The 18,210-nt window shown below is 36.3% G+C and overlaps 1 protein-coding gene across 16 annotated transcripts in view; it reads left to right on the top strand.

The window, feature by feature from the left end:
- SCMH1 (Scm polycomb group protein homolog 1) overlaps positions 1-18,210 on the top strand; it is a 119,122-nt gene that overhangs the window by 60,879 nt on the left and 40,033 nt on the right. For all 16 annotated transcript variants that reach the window (XM_054691134.1, XM_054691130.1, XM_054691136.1 and 13 more), the window contains 2 exons: positions 3,348-3,436; positions 7,645-7,888. In XM_054691134.1, coding sequence (XP_054547109.1) covers positions 3,348-3,436; positions 7,645-7,888 — 333 coding nt within the window. The remainder of the gene's footprint in view (positions 1-3,347; positions 3,437-7,644; positions 7,889-18,210) is intronic.

The following is an 18,210-nucleotide window of genomic DNA, read 5'->3' as shown; positions in this document are numbered from 1 at the left end:
AATTGCACAGTGGTGCATGGGCCCACATGTGGTTCCTGCTGTTCTTTTACCTGCCACTAGGGGGCATGAACTATGATTAGATTCCAGAGCCATTGCTCTACATTTGAGTACAGAGCTTCGTCCGGTCACTGTTAGTTTAAGTAACTGAACCCTGACATATTAAGTAGTCTTACATTCTTGGTAACACCTGAAAACTCTTTATAACTAGTTCTTTATAAATAATTTTAAAAGAAATCCTAGGTAAGGACAAAACATTTGGCAGCATGCCTGGATTTGAAGTTAAAGAGACCAGGGCCTCCCCGGTAGCGCAGCGGTTGAGCGCTGGGCTGTGAAGCTGCCCGCAGCCTCTGCAGCGCCGGTTCTATCCCTGGCCACTGGGTGAGGATCCCACATGGCGCGCAGACCTCTCCTGCTGCCCGCTGCTCCCCTCAGCAGTGTACTTCGGCCCTCTGCCTGCTCTGCTCCCCGCTCTGGCTCTGGTGAATTCTCTCACCCTCCCACGCGTCTGACTGTACCCAGTGCTTGTATAAGTAAATAAATAAAATCTTAAGAAAAAAAATAGTCCTTTTTCCCACCACCCACTTTAAAAATAAAATAAAATAAAATAAAGTTAAAGAGACCTAACTAGTATTAGCCCAGCCACTTACTACTTCAGTTATGTTGCCACTGGTTGGTTGCTTTACCTTGACTTTTAACCTTGAATTTCGATTACCTCATCTGCCAGATTATTGATAAGCTCTGCCATACATGGTTTTTGAGAGCATTAAATGGGATAACATAAAGCATCCATCAATTCCTAGCACCCATTCAATAAGTGGAGTGTTTTCCTTTGTTCGGTAAAATTCTTATGGAGCTTATACTGTGTTTGTAAAAAGTAAATACTTTACAAGAAAAAAATTCAGATGCTGATTAGAACTAAGGGTAAATTAGAAGGGAGCAGCATTTAGGAGGCTATTTCAGGCATGGTAGTCTAGGAATACCTCACTGAGGAGGTGATGTTTCAACAAAGAACTAACTATTAAAAATTTAAGGAAAGGGGAATGGTGTTTGGAGCTGAAAGACACTGTTTGGAAGACCAGTGAATAGAGGGAGTAGGGGAATGATAGATGAGTTATTAGAAGGAGGCAAGCTCCGGATGATGTAAACTTTGTTAACATGCTTAAAGTATTTATATTGTGTTCTGGGATGTAAGAATAAAAGTGGTATAAATATGATTTATGTTTTTTAAAAAATATATAGCACCCTGGCCACTATGTGAGAACAGACAATAAAGAGGAAAAAGTAGAAGCAGAGTCCAGTTAAAAAGACTGTTGTTAAAAAGACTGTTGTTAAAAAGACTGTTGTTATCCAGGCAAAATTTGACTGTGGCTTACATTAGGGTGGTATAATAGTAGGTAAGAAATAGAGACTGGGGGCCTCCCCTGGTGGCGCAGCGGTTGAGCGCTGGGCTGCGAGGCTGCCCTCAGCCTCTGCAGCGCTGGTTCATTCCCCAGCCGCTGGCGAGGGTCCCACAAAAAAAAAAAAGAAAGAAAGAAAGAAATAGAGACTGGCAAGAAATTATTTGACGTAGGGCATATTAGACATAAGAGCCACCAAGGCTTGGTAACTATTTTGAGGGGTGATATAAAGAAAGCAATCAAGGGTGTCTTCTAAGCTATTTGGGCTGAGTACCTGGTGCCGTTAACTAAGATGAGATAACTGGAGGAAAGAACAAGCTTGGAGAGGGTAGCAAAAATTTCCGTTTTAGACTTACCCAATCTAAGATTTCTTGACATATAAGTAGAGGTGTGGAATAAAGCAGTTGGAAATAAAAGCATGAAACTCAGGGCAAAGGTTTGTATTAGAGATAGAAATTGGCAATTACCATTTGATAGGAAGAAAATAGAGTGTCAGGAAGAGCCCTGTGATAGGCATCACCACCAAATCACAGAGAATTAGTACTTTTTCCCAAAAGGAAAAAAAGTTAGACAAGCAAAAATGTGATAGCAGTTTGAAATTGATGGAAAGATCCACATTGCGGTGACCATTGATGATATGAATGTGCTATCCCAAGAAATATCCTGAACTTGGCAAGTTTGGCTTATATTCTAGCCAGCTTTGACACTGAAAATTTAAATTTTATGGTGTGGTCAATCTCTTTTTATTTCCATTTTTTCACTCCCCTTTAATTATAGTTATTAACACTTAATCCCAAAAGGTGATTCTTCCTATTGCATTTTACCTGCATATTGTTAGCTTAACATAGTGGTTAAGTGGGTAGGCTCAAGAGTCATATTACCTGAATTTTCATCCTATCATTGTCATTTGCGCACTTTGAAATCTTAAGCAATTTACTTTATTCCTCTTTTAAAATAAAGATAATATCTACCTCACTGGGTTGTCTTCATTAAGTTAGTGGAAAGTGATTGGCACAGTATCTAACCTGCAATAAAGTGCTCAGGTAATAACAGATACTGTTATTGTTGTTATTTCCTGACCAACATCTTTGGTGTGGCCTATCCTTTTGTCTGGAATGGGAAAGCTGAGTTATATGGGAGACTATGAAAAAAGGCTCTAGATCTTGTCATCTCAAGATAGAGGTGAAGCAAATAGAAGGAAGCACCTCGAGCTCTACTTGGAAGGCCTAAGATAATAATTTTATTTTTACAATTACTTAATTAAAAGGTACCCTTTTTTGGCATTTACTTGCTGAGTGACAATGGACCTCTCTAGGCCTCTCTTTCCTCTTTTAGGAAATGAATATATTTGCATAGGATGATCCCTTCCATCTTCATCATCCGAACTGCTCCTTAGTTGTTTAAGTACAAATGAATATCAAAAAGTGTTTTGTACTCAGTGTGTGTATGTCTGTTGGATGTAAGTGTGAGAAAGAGAGAAAGGAGAAAGAGAGAGAGAAATAGTAACAGTATATATTGAGACAAACCAAGATTTACTTGTTTTGACATTTTTGGTTTCTTAAGAGATTATCCCCTTTCACATTCTTACTAAGTATTTGTTAATCCTATCTCACATTTATTTGGATTTTCAAAGGTTTTTAAGCATTATGATATATTTTTTTGGAATACTTGTTTTAGAGTCAGGACACTTGATTGGGTATTCTGTTCCATTACTTACTTTGCAACATTACCATGGGCAAATTACATTCCCTCTTACTTGCCTCATTTTCCTCATCTGTCTAATGAGGCATTTCTTCTATTTAACCTTTAAGTCCTTTCCTAACAGTCTATGATTCTGAAACTATCACAGTATAGGTTGTGGCAGGAGTAGCTGGAGTCCCAAGGGAAAACTTGATAGCACCATTCCCTTTGAAACATATTTTTATCTGTTGCCCATTATGTTTGCTGCAGGATTTCGGCTGAATGCCTCCTCTTGGCCCATGTTCCTTTTGAAGACACTCAATGGAGCAGAGATGGCTCCCATCAGGATTTTCCACAAGGTACAGTGTCCCTTCAATGTCACTAATTCCAAACTGCTTAAAATCAAATGCTTATATTCTGCATCTCTAATACTTTCATTCTGTTTGTGTCCTGCGGATGGTTTTTTAGTACCTTATTGAAACAGCAGTTATCCCCAGAGGAATATTATACTCTTAAGTTATGATTCCTGGTTTTTGGGTCCCAGCTCTGCAAATAATAAGCTCTGTCCTTTTATCTTGTCTATATAGTAGAATTCTGTTTCTTAAGAAATTAAAATGTGTTTATTAGTAAAATATATAAACCATAATATAAATCTGAAGTAGCTATTCTTGTTGTAAATCTTGGAGCTTTATGCAGGTCTATATTCTAAACGAAGAGAAAGGAAGACTACTTTTTGAGTGTGTACAGTATGTTTGGGGTTTATATATACTATCTCATTTAATACCCACAGTTAACTTTATGAAATAAGAATTTTTAATCTATTTAATAAAGAAACAAATACTTTTGTATGAGGAACTTGCCCAAAATCACATGTCTAGTAAGTGGTGGAACTGAGAACCAAAACCGTATTTAGTCTTCCTTGTTTCTCAAGAGATGAGGCTATCCGTCTGCTCTCAGCTGAATTCTTCAGTGAGGTTGGAGTTATGATAAATGAGGACTGAGTTAGGGTTGCTGTGCTGCTACTTAATGCCAAACTCTGAAAGTGCTCTGATTCCCAGAATATAATATAATGAGCAACTTAAAAACCCTTTCACTACAAAATATCTCAAAGTGCCAGCAAATACTCATTTAAATGCTTTGCTGAGCTTACTAAAAAGCAAGAAAACTCTCCAGAAGGCAAAATGAAAAAGAAAAACCAGAGTGTTAAATGTATATACTGAATCTACAGGAACTTTGAAAGGCTTTCCCAGTCTTATTTTCCAAGGATCTTTTAATAGTCTCAATAGAGTTGAGACTTTGGGCCTATACAAGTCAGAAGAAAAGGGCCTGAGACTGCCACACAAAAACCAGATGAGATTCCTTGAATGTTTACTCCTTAGTGAAAAGATTATCACATTGATGAGGAGGAGTATCTGCTAGTGTCTCTGGACAGAGTTGGGGATGGAGTCATCGCCTCTGATAACACAGTCTTCTCCCATTGAAACCCAGGGTTCACATATACCTCCTGTGTTATCCAAGGACTCCAAAATAATATGTAGCTATGCCTGGGTACCTAGCAAAAGCAAAATAAAAACCTCTCTCACAGGTTTACCCAGTAGTCAGAAGTCCCCAAAGTGAAATGCTACTGAAGATGAGCATTCAGCTCAGAATTATAAAACCCTCAAAAACTCTAAAAACAAAGCAAACCATGATGCAACATCAGTAGATACAACAAACAGTATGTTTATTACCCCAGAAGCTTTAGATAATAGAAATATCAGGTAGAGATTTTAAGTATTTAGAAATTACTAAGGAATGAAAAGAAGGAATTCTTAAAATGAGGAAAGTTCAAAACCCTAGTTTTAAAATAAGAATTGAAAAAACCAAATTGGACATCTAAAACTGAAACTTAACCATTAAAATAAAAACTTAACATAAGCAACCTTGACATAGATAAAGAAGAATTAACTGAAAAAACTGTATAAGGGATTTCCCCAGCATGCAACAGAGAGATAAACATGGAAATATTAAAAAGAGACAAAGGAAATATTAGGTCCATTATATGCTGAGCATGAAATCTAGAAAGATAAATTAGAAAAAGGTATTATTTGAAAAACTAATGCCAGAATTTTCAAGTGTATGTACTAAAGATAAATACATTTTTAAAACATCATGGTATAACTAAAGTGAAAAGAGAAGGTCTGAACAAGTGGTCACACAGATTAACTTCAAAGGAATTACAGTTGGACTGACAGCATATTTTTTGACAGCAGTTATACAAGCCAAAAATAACACAATAGTATCTTCAAGGTTCTCAGAAAAAAACAATTGACCAACTCAAATTTTGTATCTATTTTATATTATTATTTCAGAATGAATATGAAGTTAAGACATTTTCAAACAAACCAGTGCAAGTAGATACCAATGTATCCACTGAAAGAACAACTGAAGAATATATTTCAGGAAAAGGGTTATTGAACCCAGAAAGTAAGATGCAAGAAGTAATGGTGAGGAAAGATTAGGTAACAATTACTTAAAGTTAATGAAGCTTTATCACTGTAAACCAATAATAATAACAAAATGATTAGTTGTCAGTATAACAATATGAAACCAAATTATCAGACACCTATTAATTCAGGAATAGTTAAAATACTCTTCAGGTTCTTGGGGCCAGAGATAAACATTAGTTTAGACTTAATTGTGACAACTGTGCAGCTATACATTCTTAAAGGGATCCTCTAAAAGACAGTAAATAGAATGTTAACATCTGAATCAATAGAAGGAGAAAAGGGGAAGAAAATTCATTTGATTGTAAAGAACTTTGAAAATAAGTCAAGTGGAAATGTAGACAATATAATCATGATAATAAATTTGAATATATCACTTATCATGAGAAATGAACTTACACTCATCAATTTAGTCAGACATAAGTTAGATTGTTTTTAAGTCTGGCAATATGCTGTTTACAAAAGACACTGTTAAATATGACAACAAAAAAAAGGGCACAAAAATGTTGACAGTAAAAGAATATAAGAGATATTCCAAGCAAACCTTTATAAAATAAAGCTGATGTTAACTATACTAAAATTAGAGAAAGGAGACTTTGATGCTATAAAGCATTAAAGTGCTTACTATCACTGAAAAAAATCACAGTGCACCAAGAAATTAAAAATTACAAGTGTGCTTCTAAAAAAAATAGCTTCAAAATATATGTAAAGCCAAATTTGACAGAATCTTATGGAAAATTGAAAAATCCACAATAACTGAGGGATATTTTAATACTCTCAATAATTGATAAATCAAGCACACATTTATCAGTCAGCATAAACGAATCAGCATTAAATCAGTTGATCAGTTTTTAAAAATCAGTTGCATTGCTATTTACCAGCAACAGAGGGTTTAAAAATAAAAATTTTAAGAAATAGCACTTATAATGGCAACAAATTATTATATGCTAGGAAATTTTTAGTAAAAACCATGAAATATTAATAGAGGAATTTTTAAAATCTATATTGAACTATACATACAAGAGGAAAATGCTGTCTGTCAAGTTCATGGATGGGAAGGCTCAATATCTTATATACAGAAGGTATTTCTTCCCAAACTAATCTACAGATTTATTGGGATTCCAGTCAAAATCCAAGTGAGATTTTTCTGTGGAACCTGAAATTCTTATGAAAGATCAAGGAAATAGCCAAAACAATATTGATAAATGACAAAACAGGGTGTTTTCTACCAAATATATATTTGATAAGGCTATGTTATTGGTGCAAGATCATACAGTAATGCCAGAGGAACAAAATAGAGTATCAGACACACTTTCAGAAACTATCTGTGCAGCTACATCACAAATCAGTACCCAAGAACTCTCCATATTGCTGGTGAGGGTACATAATAAAACAACCACTTTGGAGCACAACTTACCAATCTTTACTGAAACAGAAGATGTATTTATCTACCCCATAACCCAACAATTCTACTCCTAGGTATATAACCTAAAGAAGCCCTTCTACATATGTATAAAGAAACGAGTGAGAATGACCATTAAAACTCTTTTGAAATAGTGAACACTTCTTGAATACAAAATAACCTTAAATGTTCATCAAAAGAGAATGAATAAATAGTGAGATGTATGTATGATGGAATACTATTAGCAGTTAAATGAAGCTAAATGGAGCTAAATTTATCAACATGGGTAAATTTCAAAAACATGTTGAACAAAAATGCAAGTTGTAGAATGATAGTACAGATTAATACCATTTATATAAAATTTTAAAGTATGCAAATGGATATGTACATATATAGTGAAATATAAAAATATATGTAAGGAATTGGGCTAGGGGAAAGGAACAAAGGGGATTCAACTTTATGTTACTTTTATTTCTAAAAAGAATGATCTGAAGTCAAAATATTAGAAGTAACAAAGTAATACATTGGTATACTTTGAAATTCATTTAAAAGAAAAATTCATTCTCCATTATGAATCTTACCTAGCATTCTCTTTTTAATCACCCATGTGAGGGAGCAGTGTTTTGGCATATATGGCCTCTCTCTCCGTCTAGGATGCGTATTTCTGTTTCTCATCTAGGAACCACCATCGCCTCCCCACAACTACTTCAAAATGGGAATGAAGCTAGAAGCTGTGGACAGGAAGAACCCTCATTTCATTTGCCCAGCCACTATTGGGGAGGTTCGGGGCTCAGAGGTGCTTGTCACTTTTGATGGGTGGCGAGGGGCCTTTGACTACTGGTGCCGCTTCGACTCCCGAGACATCTTCCCTGTGGGCTGGTGTTCCTTGACTGGAGACAACCTACAGCCGCCTGGCACTAAAGGTAAAGGCCCTTCTGTGAGCTCTTGAAACCAGGACCCACGTTGATAAGGGAGACTACCTATACCTTTCATGGTCAGCATATTTTCACCAATAAACCTCCTTTCTAAGCAGAGGAGCAAGGGCCAGCAAATTAGGTCGACAACATGGTGTACCCAAGAGTAATCAGAAATAGTAAGGATAAAATATCAAAGAAGCTAGACATGGAGTATGAGATAAAGTAAAAATTCCTCGCTCTAAATATCCTGATGCTCAGATAACTAGCTTTTCAGCTTTTACTTTTGTTCCTAACCCATTTTGGAGTTTGAGTTAGTGTCATTCTCAAGGTACACATCTTCCTTACGTCTTAAAGGCTTCGTATACGAATATGTTTTAAAAATATTCAAAGCACTATAGCAGAATAGAAATTGCATGGTCTTTAACATAAGATAAACTTACGCTTGCCTTCCAGTCTGTCTTTTACTCATTGTGTGGCTTTGGGCAGTTAGTTCATATTGCAAACCTCAAATTCCTCATCTGTTAAAGAATACCTACTTCATAAAGTTATTGTGAGGAATAAATGAGATTATATGGGTAAAACGCTTACATAATATCTGGCAAATAACCAGTGCTAAACAATGTTTTTATTGTATTACTGCTGTTATTATATACTATATTACATTTAATGCAACTACTATATAATGTAGATTATTGCTATTATCCATTGTAATATGCTGTATTTAAAATGTTACAATACTATTATTATAAAATAAATAACCACTGCCTATGGAAAAGTTACACAAAGTCCTAGAATAGTGCCATAGAGTAATTAAGCAGTTGATGATATTGGAAATTATCCAGGATCAAACTTGAGATATCTGCTCTTTATAAAGGAAATAATAAGACTCTTCATCCTCTTAAGTCTAAAAGTACTGGTGAATCTGAGGGAATAACGAGCCATCCTTCGTACTATCTCTTTCCTAAATCTCTGTCATATTCATTCATTCCTTTAGCCAAATATTTATTGAGCATCTAATTGTGAGCCAACACAGTGACAAAGATGAGCAGTATTCCTGCCCTCATGGAATCTTGAATTCTAATGGAATGAGATAGCTAAACAGTTATATCAAGTAGTAATTTGGTGATTCCAAATAGACAGTTCCTCATAAGGAAATAAAATATAATAAGACAGTGACAACGAAAGTGTGATTGTGAAGGTAGTTTTTTTGGTTAGCAGTTTTATTGAGTCTAATTGAAGTAAGATACATGGCACATATTTAAAGTATACAGGTTGAAGATTTTTGAAATATATATACTTCCATGAGCCATTACCATCATCAAGATAATGGACATATCCATCACCCCCCAAAAGTTTCCTTGTTTGTGGAAGAAGAGCTTCTTCAGATACAATTTCTTTTCAGGAAAATGCGTCTGGAAAGGTGATATTTAAATTGAATGACAAGAAGGAGTCATCTAAGGACAGAAAATGCCAAGCAGGCAGGTGGAACTGCCTGACAGGGAAATTGGTAAAATCACGTAGTGAAAATTTGTATTTTATTCTAAATGCAGTAGGGAGTCACTCTGGTACTATAGTAGAGGAATGACAAAATCTAATCTATTTTTAAAAGGGCATGTGCTCTTATATGCAGAATATAAAAGAATACTTACAACTCAACAATAAAGAGAAATAACCCAGTTTAAAAATGGACAAAGGATTTGAATATTTGACACTTTCATAAAGAAAATATACAAATAGCCAGTAAGCACTTGAAAAGATGCTTGATGCCATTAGTCATTAGGGAAATGCAAATCAAAGTCACAATGAAATACTACTTCCCATCCATGGGTATGACTGTAATTAAAAGACAGATTATATATAACAAGTGTTTGCAAGAATATGGAGAAATCTGAATTCTCATACATTGCTAGTAAGAATGTAAAAGACTGCAGTCACTGAGGAAATAGCTTGGATGTTACTCCAAATGTTAAAGAGTTATCTTTGATCCAGTAATTCTATTTGTGAGTATATGCCCAAAGGAATAAAAAGCATAACTCCACACACAGAGTATCATGAAAGTTCATAGCAGCATTGTTCATAATTAGCCAAAAGTTAAAATGGCCCAAATGTTCACCATCTATAAATAAATAGAGAAAAAGATATGTAATATATATCCATATGAAATACTTTTTGGCAATAAAAGTGAATGAAGTAATGATATATGGTACAGCATTGATGTACCTTAAAAGCATTATGCTAAGCGAAAAGAAGTCAATTACAAAGACCATACATTGCATGATTGCATTTAGGAGCGGTATCAAGAACAGACAAAAACAAATAAAAATAGGTTCATGGTTGCCCAGGGGCTACGGGGAGTAGAAGTGGGAGGTGACTAGGGGTGGGGAGGATTGGAGGGTAATGGGTATATTCTAAAATGAGATAGGGATGCTGTTTGACTCTGAATCTACTAAAAACACTAAATTGTACACTTTATTAGGGTGAATTTTATGGTATGTGAATCATATCAATGAAGCTGTTATTTAAAAAATGACTTGAGTTGTTGTATGGAGAAAGGGTTGTACCATGGTAACTTGGCAAGAAAGAGAGGATGGTTGTTTGAATTAGGATAGTGGCACTGAGGGAACTTAAAATGTCAGGGAAGGGGAGCCCAGTGAGACTCTCTTCTTGGCTCAGCAAAGTGGTATTCCTCTATATACTTCAATAAACAAATGTCTTGGGGGTCAGTATAAGAAACCCATTGTCATCCCTCTACAATCCCAGGGAAATAAAATCTCTGTGGATACAGCAGCAAGAGAGGTGCTTTGGAAGTGGAGTCATCATCGTTTGAGATCAAACCAGAATAAATCTTGGAACTCCAGGTTATATTCAGTGACTATGTTGTGTTTCTCACTGTCTTATCCAGAGAACGCTTGTTACTTTGATTGGTATATCTAGAACAGCTGGGCAGTTCTCAGGAATCAGAAGAGCTGAGTGTCTTTGTGTCCAGGAATTGCTGACCGCACACATGATGATTAGAATTATGACTCACTGTGTGGGAATGCTTCCAGGGGAGTTTGCTAACCATTTTCCTCTCCTCTTCTGTGTTTTTCTGGAGATCTTAGATTTTTTTTAAAAGAAGATGGCCAGAAGGATCAGGCTTAGAAGGTAGAGACCTGCTTCCTGATAGCAATTTCAGACCAGGTCCATCAGTCATAATTCCAGGAACCAGGTTGTTTCCTCCCAACAACTTCTTCTTCCCCCACCTTGTACTCTCTCAGATGGTCCTAAATTGTAAGGCTCAGTAATAGCAAAACCTCAGCCATCTCAGTGTCCTGGATAAGGAGCAAGTGATACAATATGGAAAAAATGTGGTTACTCAATTCACTTCACAAAACAAGATGTTCTCTATGTGTAAGCCTGTTTTCTTTCTGGCCATGCTATCTCCTCCTTCCTTCCTATCATGTACAAATGTTAAGAAATCCAAAAGTAATATGACATTGTTTCTTGCTCAAGTGGGTAGGAAAAAAAGGCCAATATTCATTTCATTTTCCTTTTCACATGTTGTTTTATCTTCCCGGTAATGCTGAACTCAGTGTAATAATTATCAGATACATTGTATTTGTGTGAAAAGTGAAGTTCAGAGGATTAATCATTTTGTTCTTTTGATATCTAAGTCTAGAGGGAGAGATCACAGAGATCTTTTAGTAGGACCAACTGTCTTTTAGTAGGACCAGTATAGCACTTTGGCTTCCAGCTCCTGATGTGAAATAGGAAAGAAGGAGAATAGTATAAAATCTGATGATTGAATTGGGGTCTTGTCCCAGCTGGTCACAGACTTGCTTTTGTCTATGAGCAAGTTATTCCTAATGTAAGAGGTTAAACTAGATGATCCTTAAAGGCTCTCCCTTTCCCTATCCCTATAATATGGTATAGGTTCCTGATACTGGAAATGGATGACTCCTGTGACTATTCCCTACTCATTCCAGATATGTCATCTAGCTCTGTCCTCTACCCATCTAGTGCTCTGCCTCCCTAAAAGCACTCCTGAATACTGTTTCTCCTTTGCTGAACCAGTAGTATCCTTTTTAGCTCCTAAATGCCTGATGCCAAGCAACTCTCATGATCAACAAATAATAAGCGTTTGATTAATCCAGGGTACTTGGTCATAAAAGGAGGGATTTTTAAGCTTATCACCCCTATGTATGAGTTAAAATTGAAACAGAAGTATGCTTAATTTTTTTATTTAAAAACCAAATAGAGTTCAGTTCATTTGTCATGACTATGATGCTAATTAGGTCTTTTTTTTTTTTAAATAATAAATTTTATTTTTATATTCCCCCATACAATTGCAAACGCCCCATTCTGATCCCAATCCCTCCCCTCCCGCCCCTCACCCCCCAAAAAGTGTCTCTGGTTCATAGTTTTTTGTTGATTTTGATTTTCACTTTCTTATAGTTATTCATTTTCCTGGTCCCTTATTTAAGTTTTCTAGATTCCTGCTATGAGTGAGACCATCCGGTATTTTTCTTTTTCTTTTTGGCTTATTTCGCTGAGCATGATCCCTTCCAACGCCATCCATGTTGCTGCAAATTGCATGTGTTTATCTTTTTTGAATGCTGAGTAATATTCCATGGTGTATATGTACCACATCTTCTTGATCCAGTCATCTATCTAATTAGGTCTTTAGCCATTATAGTCATCCAGTTAATTCCACCTAGCTCTAATTTTAGCCTGGGCAAACCAGTTTCAGATTATAGTTTAGCTCCCTAGTAGTTATATAACAGGAAGAGAACCTATAAGATATAAATAGATTTATATTCTAAGTATATTTCTATTACAGTTTAATATATTGCTATTCTAAATTATGCATCAGTCTTTTGTGAATTCATATAGTATAGCTAGGTTTTTCTGCTCTCTATATGCTGATACAAATATGGGACTCAAATAGAAGTGCAGCTCTTGAGCATTCTTGTTGGAGTAAATGGTCAACCATGCCTCTTTTCTCCTTTCAGTCTAGCCTAACAGTGACATAATAGAAGAGAAATTCAAAATCTCATACATGGTGTGGTGGATTTGCAAGGGTATTACACTGATATGGAGAATAAGAAGTTGATGTTTAAAAACAAATCTTTTAGAACATCTTTTCCCTTTACCCCATAAAATATTTAAAAGGTATTTTCCATAATTTATGGCTGATCTCTTCCTGTTGAAAAACTACTTTTGGATTCTAGGTCAGAAAGAAAATATTAAATTATAATTCCCTAAACGATACAGGAAAAAACTAGCATAGCAGCAAGCATTAAGTAACTAAGCCTAACCTGAATGTCACAGCATGTAAGTCAACTGATGGACTGTCTGATTTTATTCATCCATCCACTCAAGTCCTAACTATCAAGTCATGAGCTAGTCATTGAATCCATTATTCACTCAGTTACAAAAATGAGAGTGCCTCTACAACTTAACAATAAATTAAAAGTTATTTAACCTAGTGTTCTGTTTTTTAAACTGGAAACCTAGTGGCCAAAAATAAGTCTCAAAAGGCTCTTATCTCCAGAACCTATACTTACCCACCTCTCTGACACTAAATATATGTATATCTCTACACCTAGACTACCTGCTACCCTTCCACACAAATTCTTTTTCTAGTGAGCCACAACAAACAGGAACATGTCCTCTCTTCAGGGAGCTTCTGGTGACCATTATGCTGCTCAACATACCTGAGAAGGTATGCTGACAAGGCATGTCAGAAAAGGTGGGCTTTTTGGCCAGTAAGAAAACAGATTCTTTGGCACCCTTCATGAAGACAGCCATATGACTACTTGACTATTTTCCCTTTTATACTCAAATATGTTAAGTCTAGGCCTTGCCTTTATTTAATACACCATTTCCTCTTTATACACACTCACACACACACACACACACTCTTTCTCTCTCTCTCTCTCTCTCTCTCTCTCTCACTATCTCAAATCTGTCTATTCTTATTCCAGCTTTGGCCTGGTATATTCTAATCACATCTAGAAAGTCTGGCCTTTATTCATCCATCCATCTAACAGTTGTAGAGCAACCTCATATTATCAGTGCTAGACTCAGTGAAGGTTATAAAGAAATGCTTACTTCCTGGATTAATGAAGTAATTGCAGTGAGGAAATATATATGCAGGTGCATAGCACCATGTAGCACAAAGTAGAAACTCACTACATGTTAGTTATATCTGAATTATGATTCCAAATACCACACAAAAAGGGTACTGCACACAGAGGCATTTATTCTGTTTTTTTGAGCAGGAAAAATAAACATTTATGACTGATTTGTGCAATGAACTAGTACTCCCACAACTGACTTTCTCTTGATTGTTTGCTTAGGGTACACAAATAGAAACAAGATGATTAGGAAATGAAATGAGTGGCGCAAGATTATGAAGCAGGGGATCTGGATTCTCTCACTGATTTTATTTATATCTGCTTAAAGAACAGAAAAATCAGGTCCCATGCCTCTCTTCTAACTTCCGTAAGCTACCCCTTGATTTCTCAGTTTGCTCTGCTGCCTTCACCAAGCACAGATGTCTGAGAATGGTAGCAGTTTTTGGCATGTGTAATCAACTACTGGCATCTCTCAAACTCCTGGAAATAGTGAGATGTGACATGTCAGCTCATAAATTTGACCTTACCTGCTGTTTTCTTGGGAATACTTAGACCCTTGTAGTTTTCTTTGGCACGCTTTTATTGGAACACCTACCGTGTGCCAGCGTTAATACATATCAACTTACGAAATCCCCTATTTTTAACATGTATGTAGTTCTTAGCAAAGTCATATTGGAAACCAGTAATGAAATTCTATGTTGATAAAACTCTATGTGGTTAAATATTCCCCCTAATTCCATAGGTGAATTTTTGAGGAAATATTATAGTTTTAAATGAGAAATTCTGAATCTCTATAATGACTTACTAGGGAAAAAAACCACAAAGTCATATATATCAAGAAGCTGAGGAAAACTTGACAAACTCATAAACAGAGCAAAATAAAAAAGATTGAGTGTGAAATGGTGATAAGGCAAGAGCTTGTGTGCTTTTTAGATTCCATTGTCTTATGCTAAGAAAAGCTAGGATGTGCTTATTTGACTGTGTGGCTGGCAGGTACTTTATCACCATGTGCTTTCTTCCTCTCTGACATAGACTTGACCAGATACATTAGCAGACCATCTCCTGAGAAGATATAGCCCACCATTTGGTGAAATTGCTCCTGAATCCTGATTTTCAGTAATATGAGACTTTTAAAGTCAACTTGTGGTCCCATCATGCATGGTTTTGTTATCCTTCTGTTTTCCTCACTCTAGAGATTTGATGGCCTTAAAAGTCCTCTATCCATGCTGGAGGAATAAAGTCAGGAGGGAAAAAAGGAGCTATATATGGAGAAAAGAAAATGTTAAGTTAGTTAGGAACAAGAAGCAACCCATGCTATATTAAGTGATCTGGAATTTAGAGGAATGGAGTTTGAGTCTTGGCATCAACCCAACTGGCAGAACGTAGCTGAACCCAGCCAAGTTTAGTAAAGTTAATAAGAACACATCCTCTAAATTACTATGCCAAGGCCAATGATACACTACTGTGAATGAAAACAGGATCCCAGTCCAGGAAACTGATAAACCACATGGGTTTCCCCAGATTCTTTTTTTACTTTTCATTGTTCATATTGTGTGTCATGTAGGCACATATGCACATACACAACAATAACTAGACTTATATTTTATGAATCCATTTTCAATATCATCTGCTATGTTAATGAAGAGAAGAGAGGATTGATAATGAATTATTTGGGGTAGCTGAGACTTCTAACCAAGGGTTATTGGAGAAACTTAGACGTCATCAATCAGTACCCTGATGCCTATCATTGTTATAACTAGACATGTTTAGTTCTTCATCTTCATTTAATTGTGATACACTCTTATTTTATATATTGGTTTCAGAGTAAAATAGTAGAAAGAGCGTGGAGACCTAAAGATCTAGGTGCAAAGCCTGGATTTAGCTTTGTGGTGTGGCCCTTTGTCAGGTCTTTTAACCTCTCTGTGTTCAGTTTCTTCATCTCTAAAATATCCAGGTATAATGGTTGTTTCTGGAAAAGGAACTTACATGATTGTTGAAGTTGCAAAGCTGAAGTAGAACAACCTTGTTCATGGAACATCATCTTTACTTGAAAGAACAGCTGACTTGGATATCTAGTACACATTTTCTCTGAAAGAAGTGAACTTCAAGGAAGACAGCCTATAAGCATTGGCGTGCAGACATCTCCTGTCTTGCCCGCTGCTCCCCTCACCAGTGTGTTTCATCAGTCTGCCTGTTCTGTTCCCCGCTCTGTCTCTGGTGAATCCTCTCAACCCTCCCGCACATCTGTCCTGTACCCTGGTTCTTGTATGCATGAATAAATCTTTTAAAAAAAAAAAAAGATAAATTTAAACTTTTAAGGAAAAATTAGAATTTTTGGAAAAATTGTATCCACCATGATGAGCTTAACATCTTTCCAACATGTAAATAAAGAAACTTCACATTTTTTACCATATTCTTTCCCACCTGTAAGTTACTTTGTTTAAAATTCAGCTAGTTGCCTTAATATTAAAGATGTCAGGAAGCTAAAACGTCAGACTCCTAGGTCTTAGAGAAAACCCCAGAAGTCATCAAATTCAACTTCCCATCTAATTCAGGACTAACCTTGAAAGCATCTGCTTGAAATACTTACTTAGCCCTTGCTTAACTTTCTCCAGAGACAAGAGATTGTAACCTTCCAAAGATGCTCCTTCCATTTGTGATAACTCTAATAGCTACAAATGTTCTTTTTTATTATGAGCTGAAATCTGCTTTTCCCAGATATCCACTGGCTATAATTTTGTTTCTTGCTTTACCTGAAACCTTTTCAAATAGTTCTTGATACTCTTGTTCTTCCGGGTCTTTTTTCATCAGAAATTTCTCATATTGGGTAGTTTCTAAATCCCTCATCATACTGGACTCTCTTCCTGATCATTTCAGTTTACATTGTTACACATAGAGTGAACTCCACACCTCACAGATAGTCTAAGTAGTACAGAATGGAGTTGTACTCCACTTCCCTTAAAGGGGGACTATACTATGACCTAGCTTGTTCCAGATAAGCAGTTGCGTTGCGTTTTTTTCCTATTTTTATATTCTCACACAGTATGGTAGATGTTTAATGTTACCCTTTATATCATCTCCATACAAGTCAAACCAAACTTCAGGATATAATGGCCATGTTAGATAAGGGGATTTTCTGGTGGTGGGTTGTGTGTGTGTGTGTATGTGTGTGTTTCCCTTCCCCTTTCAATACTGAGGAGTAGGGATGGTAATTCACAAAATTTGGAAAGTGCTGTTATAAGTCTCTTTAATCACAATACCCAGGTTATAATTAACAGTATTTTCCTCTATAAAAGTTTTCATCAGGTAAGAGGATTCCTTGTCTTTCCCCATGATAACTTCTTCATTAAAATAGTAAGGATATATAGTATCTGCTCTAAAGAAACATGGATGCCTGCATTGAAGCCGAAATCTTTCATATACACATTTCTGTGGGAGAGAATGTATGTCACAAAAATATGTTTAACATTTTGAGTATCTGCCAGTTTGTACTACATGAAACTTATTACCTTTTACAACAATGATTAGAAGTATGTTAATGAGCACCTTTTTAATAAGAAAGGACATTAACATTGATCAAGCCCATACAAGATCTCAAATGTGGTAGCTGATACTTTGAAAACACATTTTTTTTTTTTTATTTATAGAGGCATGTTTATTTATTTATTTATTTGTTTGTTTGTTTGTTTTGTTTATACATGCACTGGGTACAGTCAGAAGCGCGGGAGGGCGAGAGAATTCACCAGAGCCAGAGCGGGGAGCAGAGCAGGCAGAAGGAGCGAAGTACACTGCTGAGGGGAGCAGCGGGCGGCAGGAGAGGTCTGCGCGCCATGTGGGACCCTCCTCTGGTGGCCGGGGAGCAGCTGGGGATCGAACCGCTGCGCCGCAGAGGTCGCCGGCAGCTTCGCAACCCAGCGCTCAACCGCTGCGCCACCGGGGAGGCCCCATGGTAGCTGATACTTTGATAGATTGTCTCTTTGAATTTCTCTAAATCTCATAATCCCCATTCCTGTGGAGTTTATAGTATATAACCTTGTTTTACATATGAAGAAACCAAGGCTCAGAAAGGAAGAATAAGAACTAAAATTGTTGAGTACCTAGATCATATCAGACATGGCACTTATTTTTTATCTCATTTAGACTTAATAATAACCAGTCATTCAAAGAGGGTAGGTGATTTGCAAGGACTTTAGTCTAAATTCCATGGAT

This window comes from Talpa occidentalis, unplaced genomic scaffold (genome assembly GCF_014898055.3).
Source record: "Talpa occidentalis isolate TD23 unplaced genomic scaffold, MPIMG_talOcc4v2.1 talOcc4.9, whole genome shotgun sequence".
NCBI classification, from domain to species: Eukaryota; Metazoa; Chordata; class Mammalia; order Eulipotyphla; family Talpidae; genus Talpa; species Talpa occidentalis.
The sequence above is the reverse complement of the archived record's forward strand: the minus strand, read 5'-3'. Positions and strand labels throughout refer to the sequence as shown.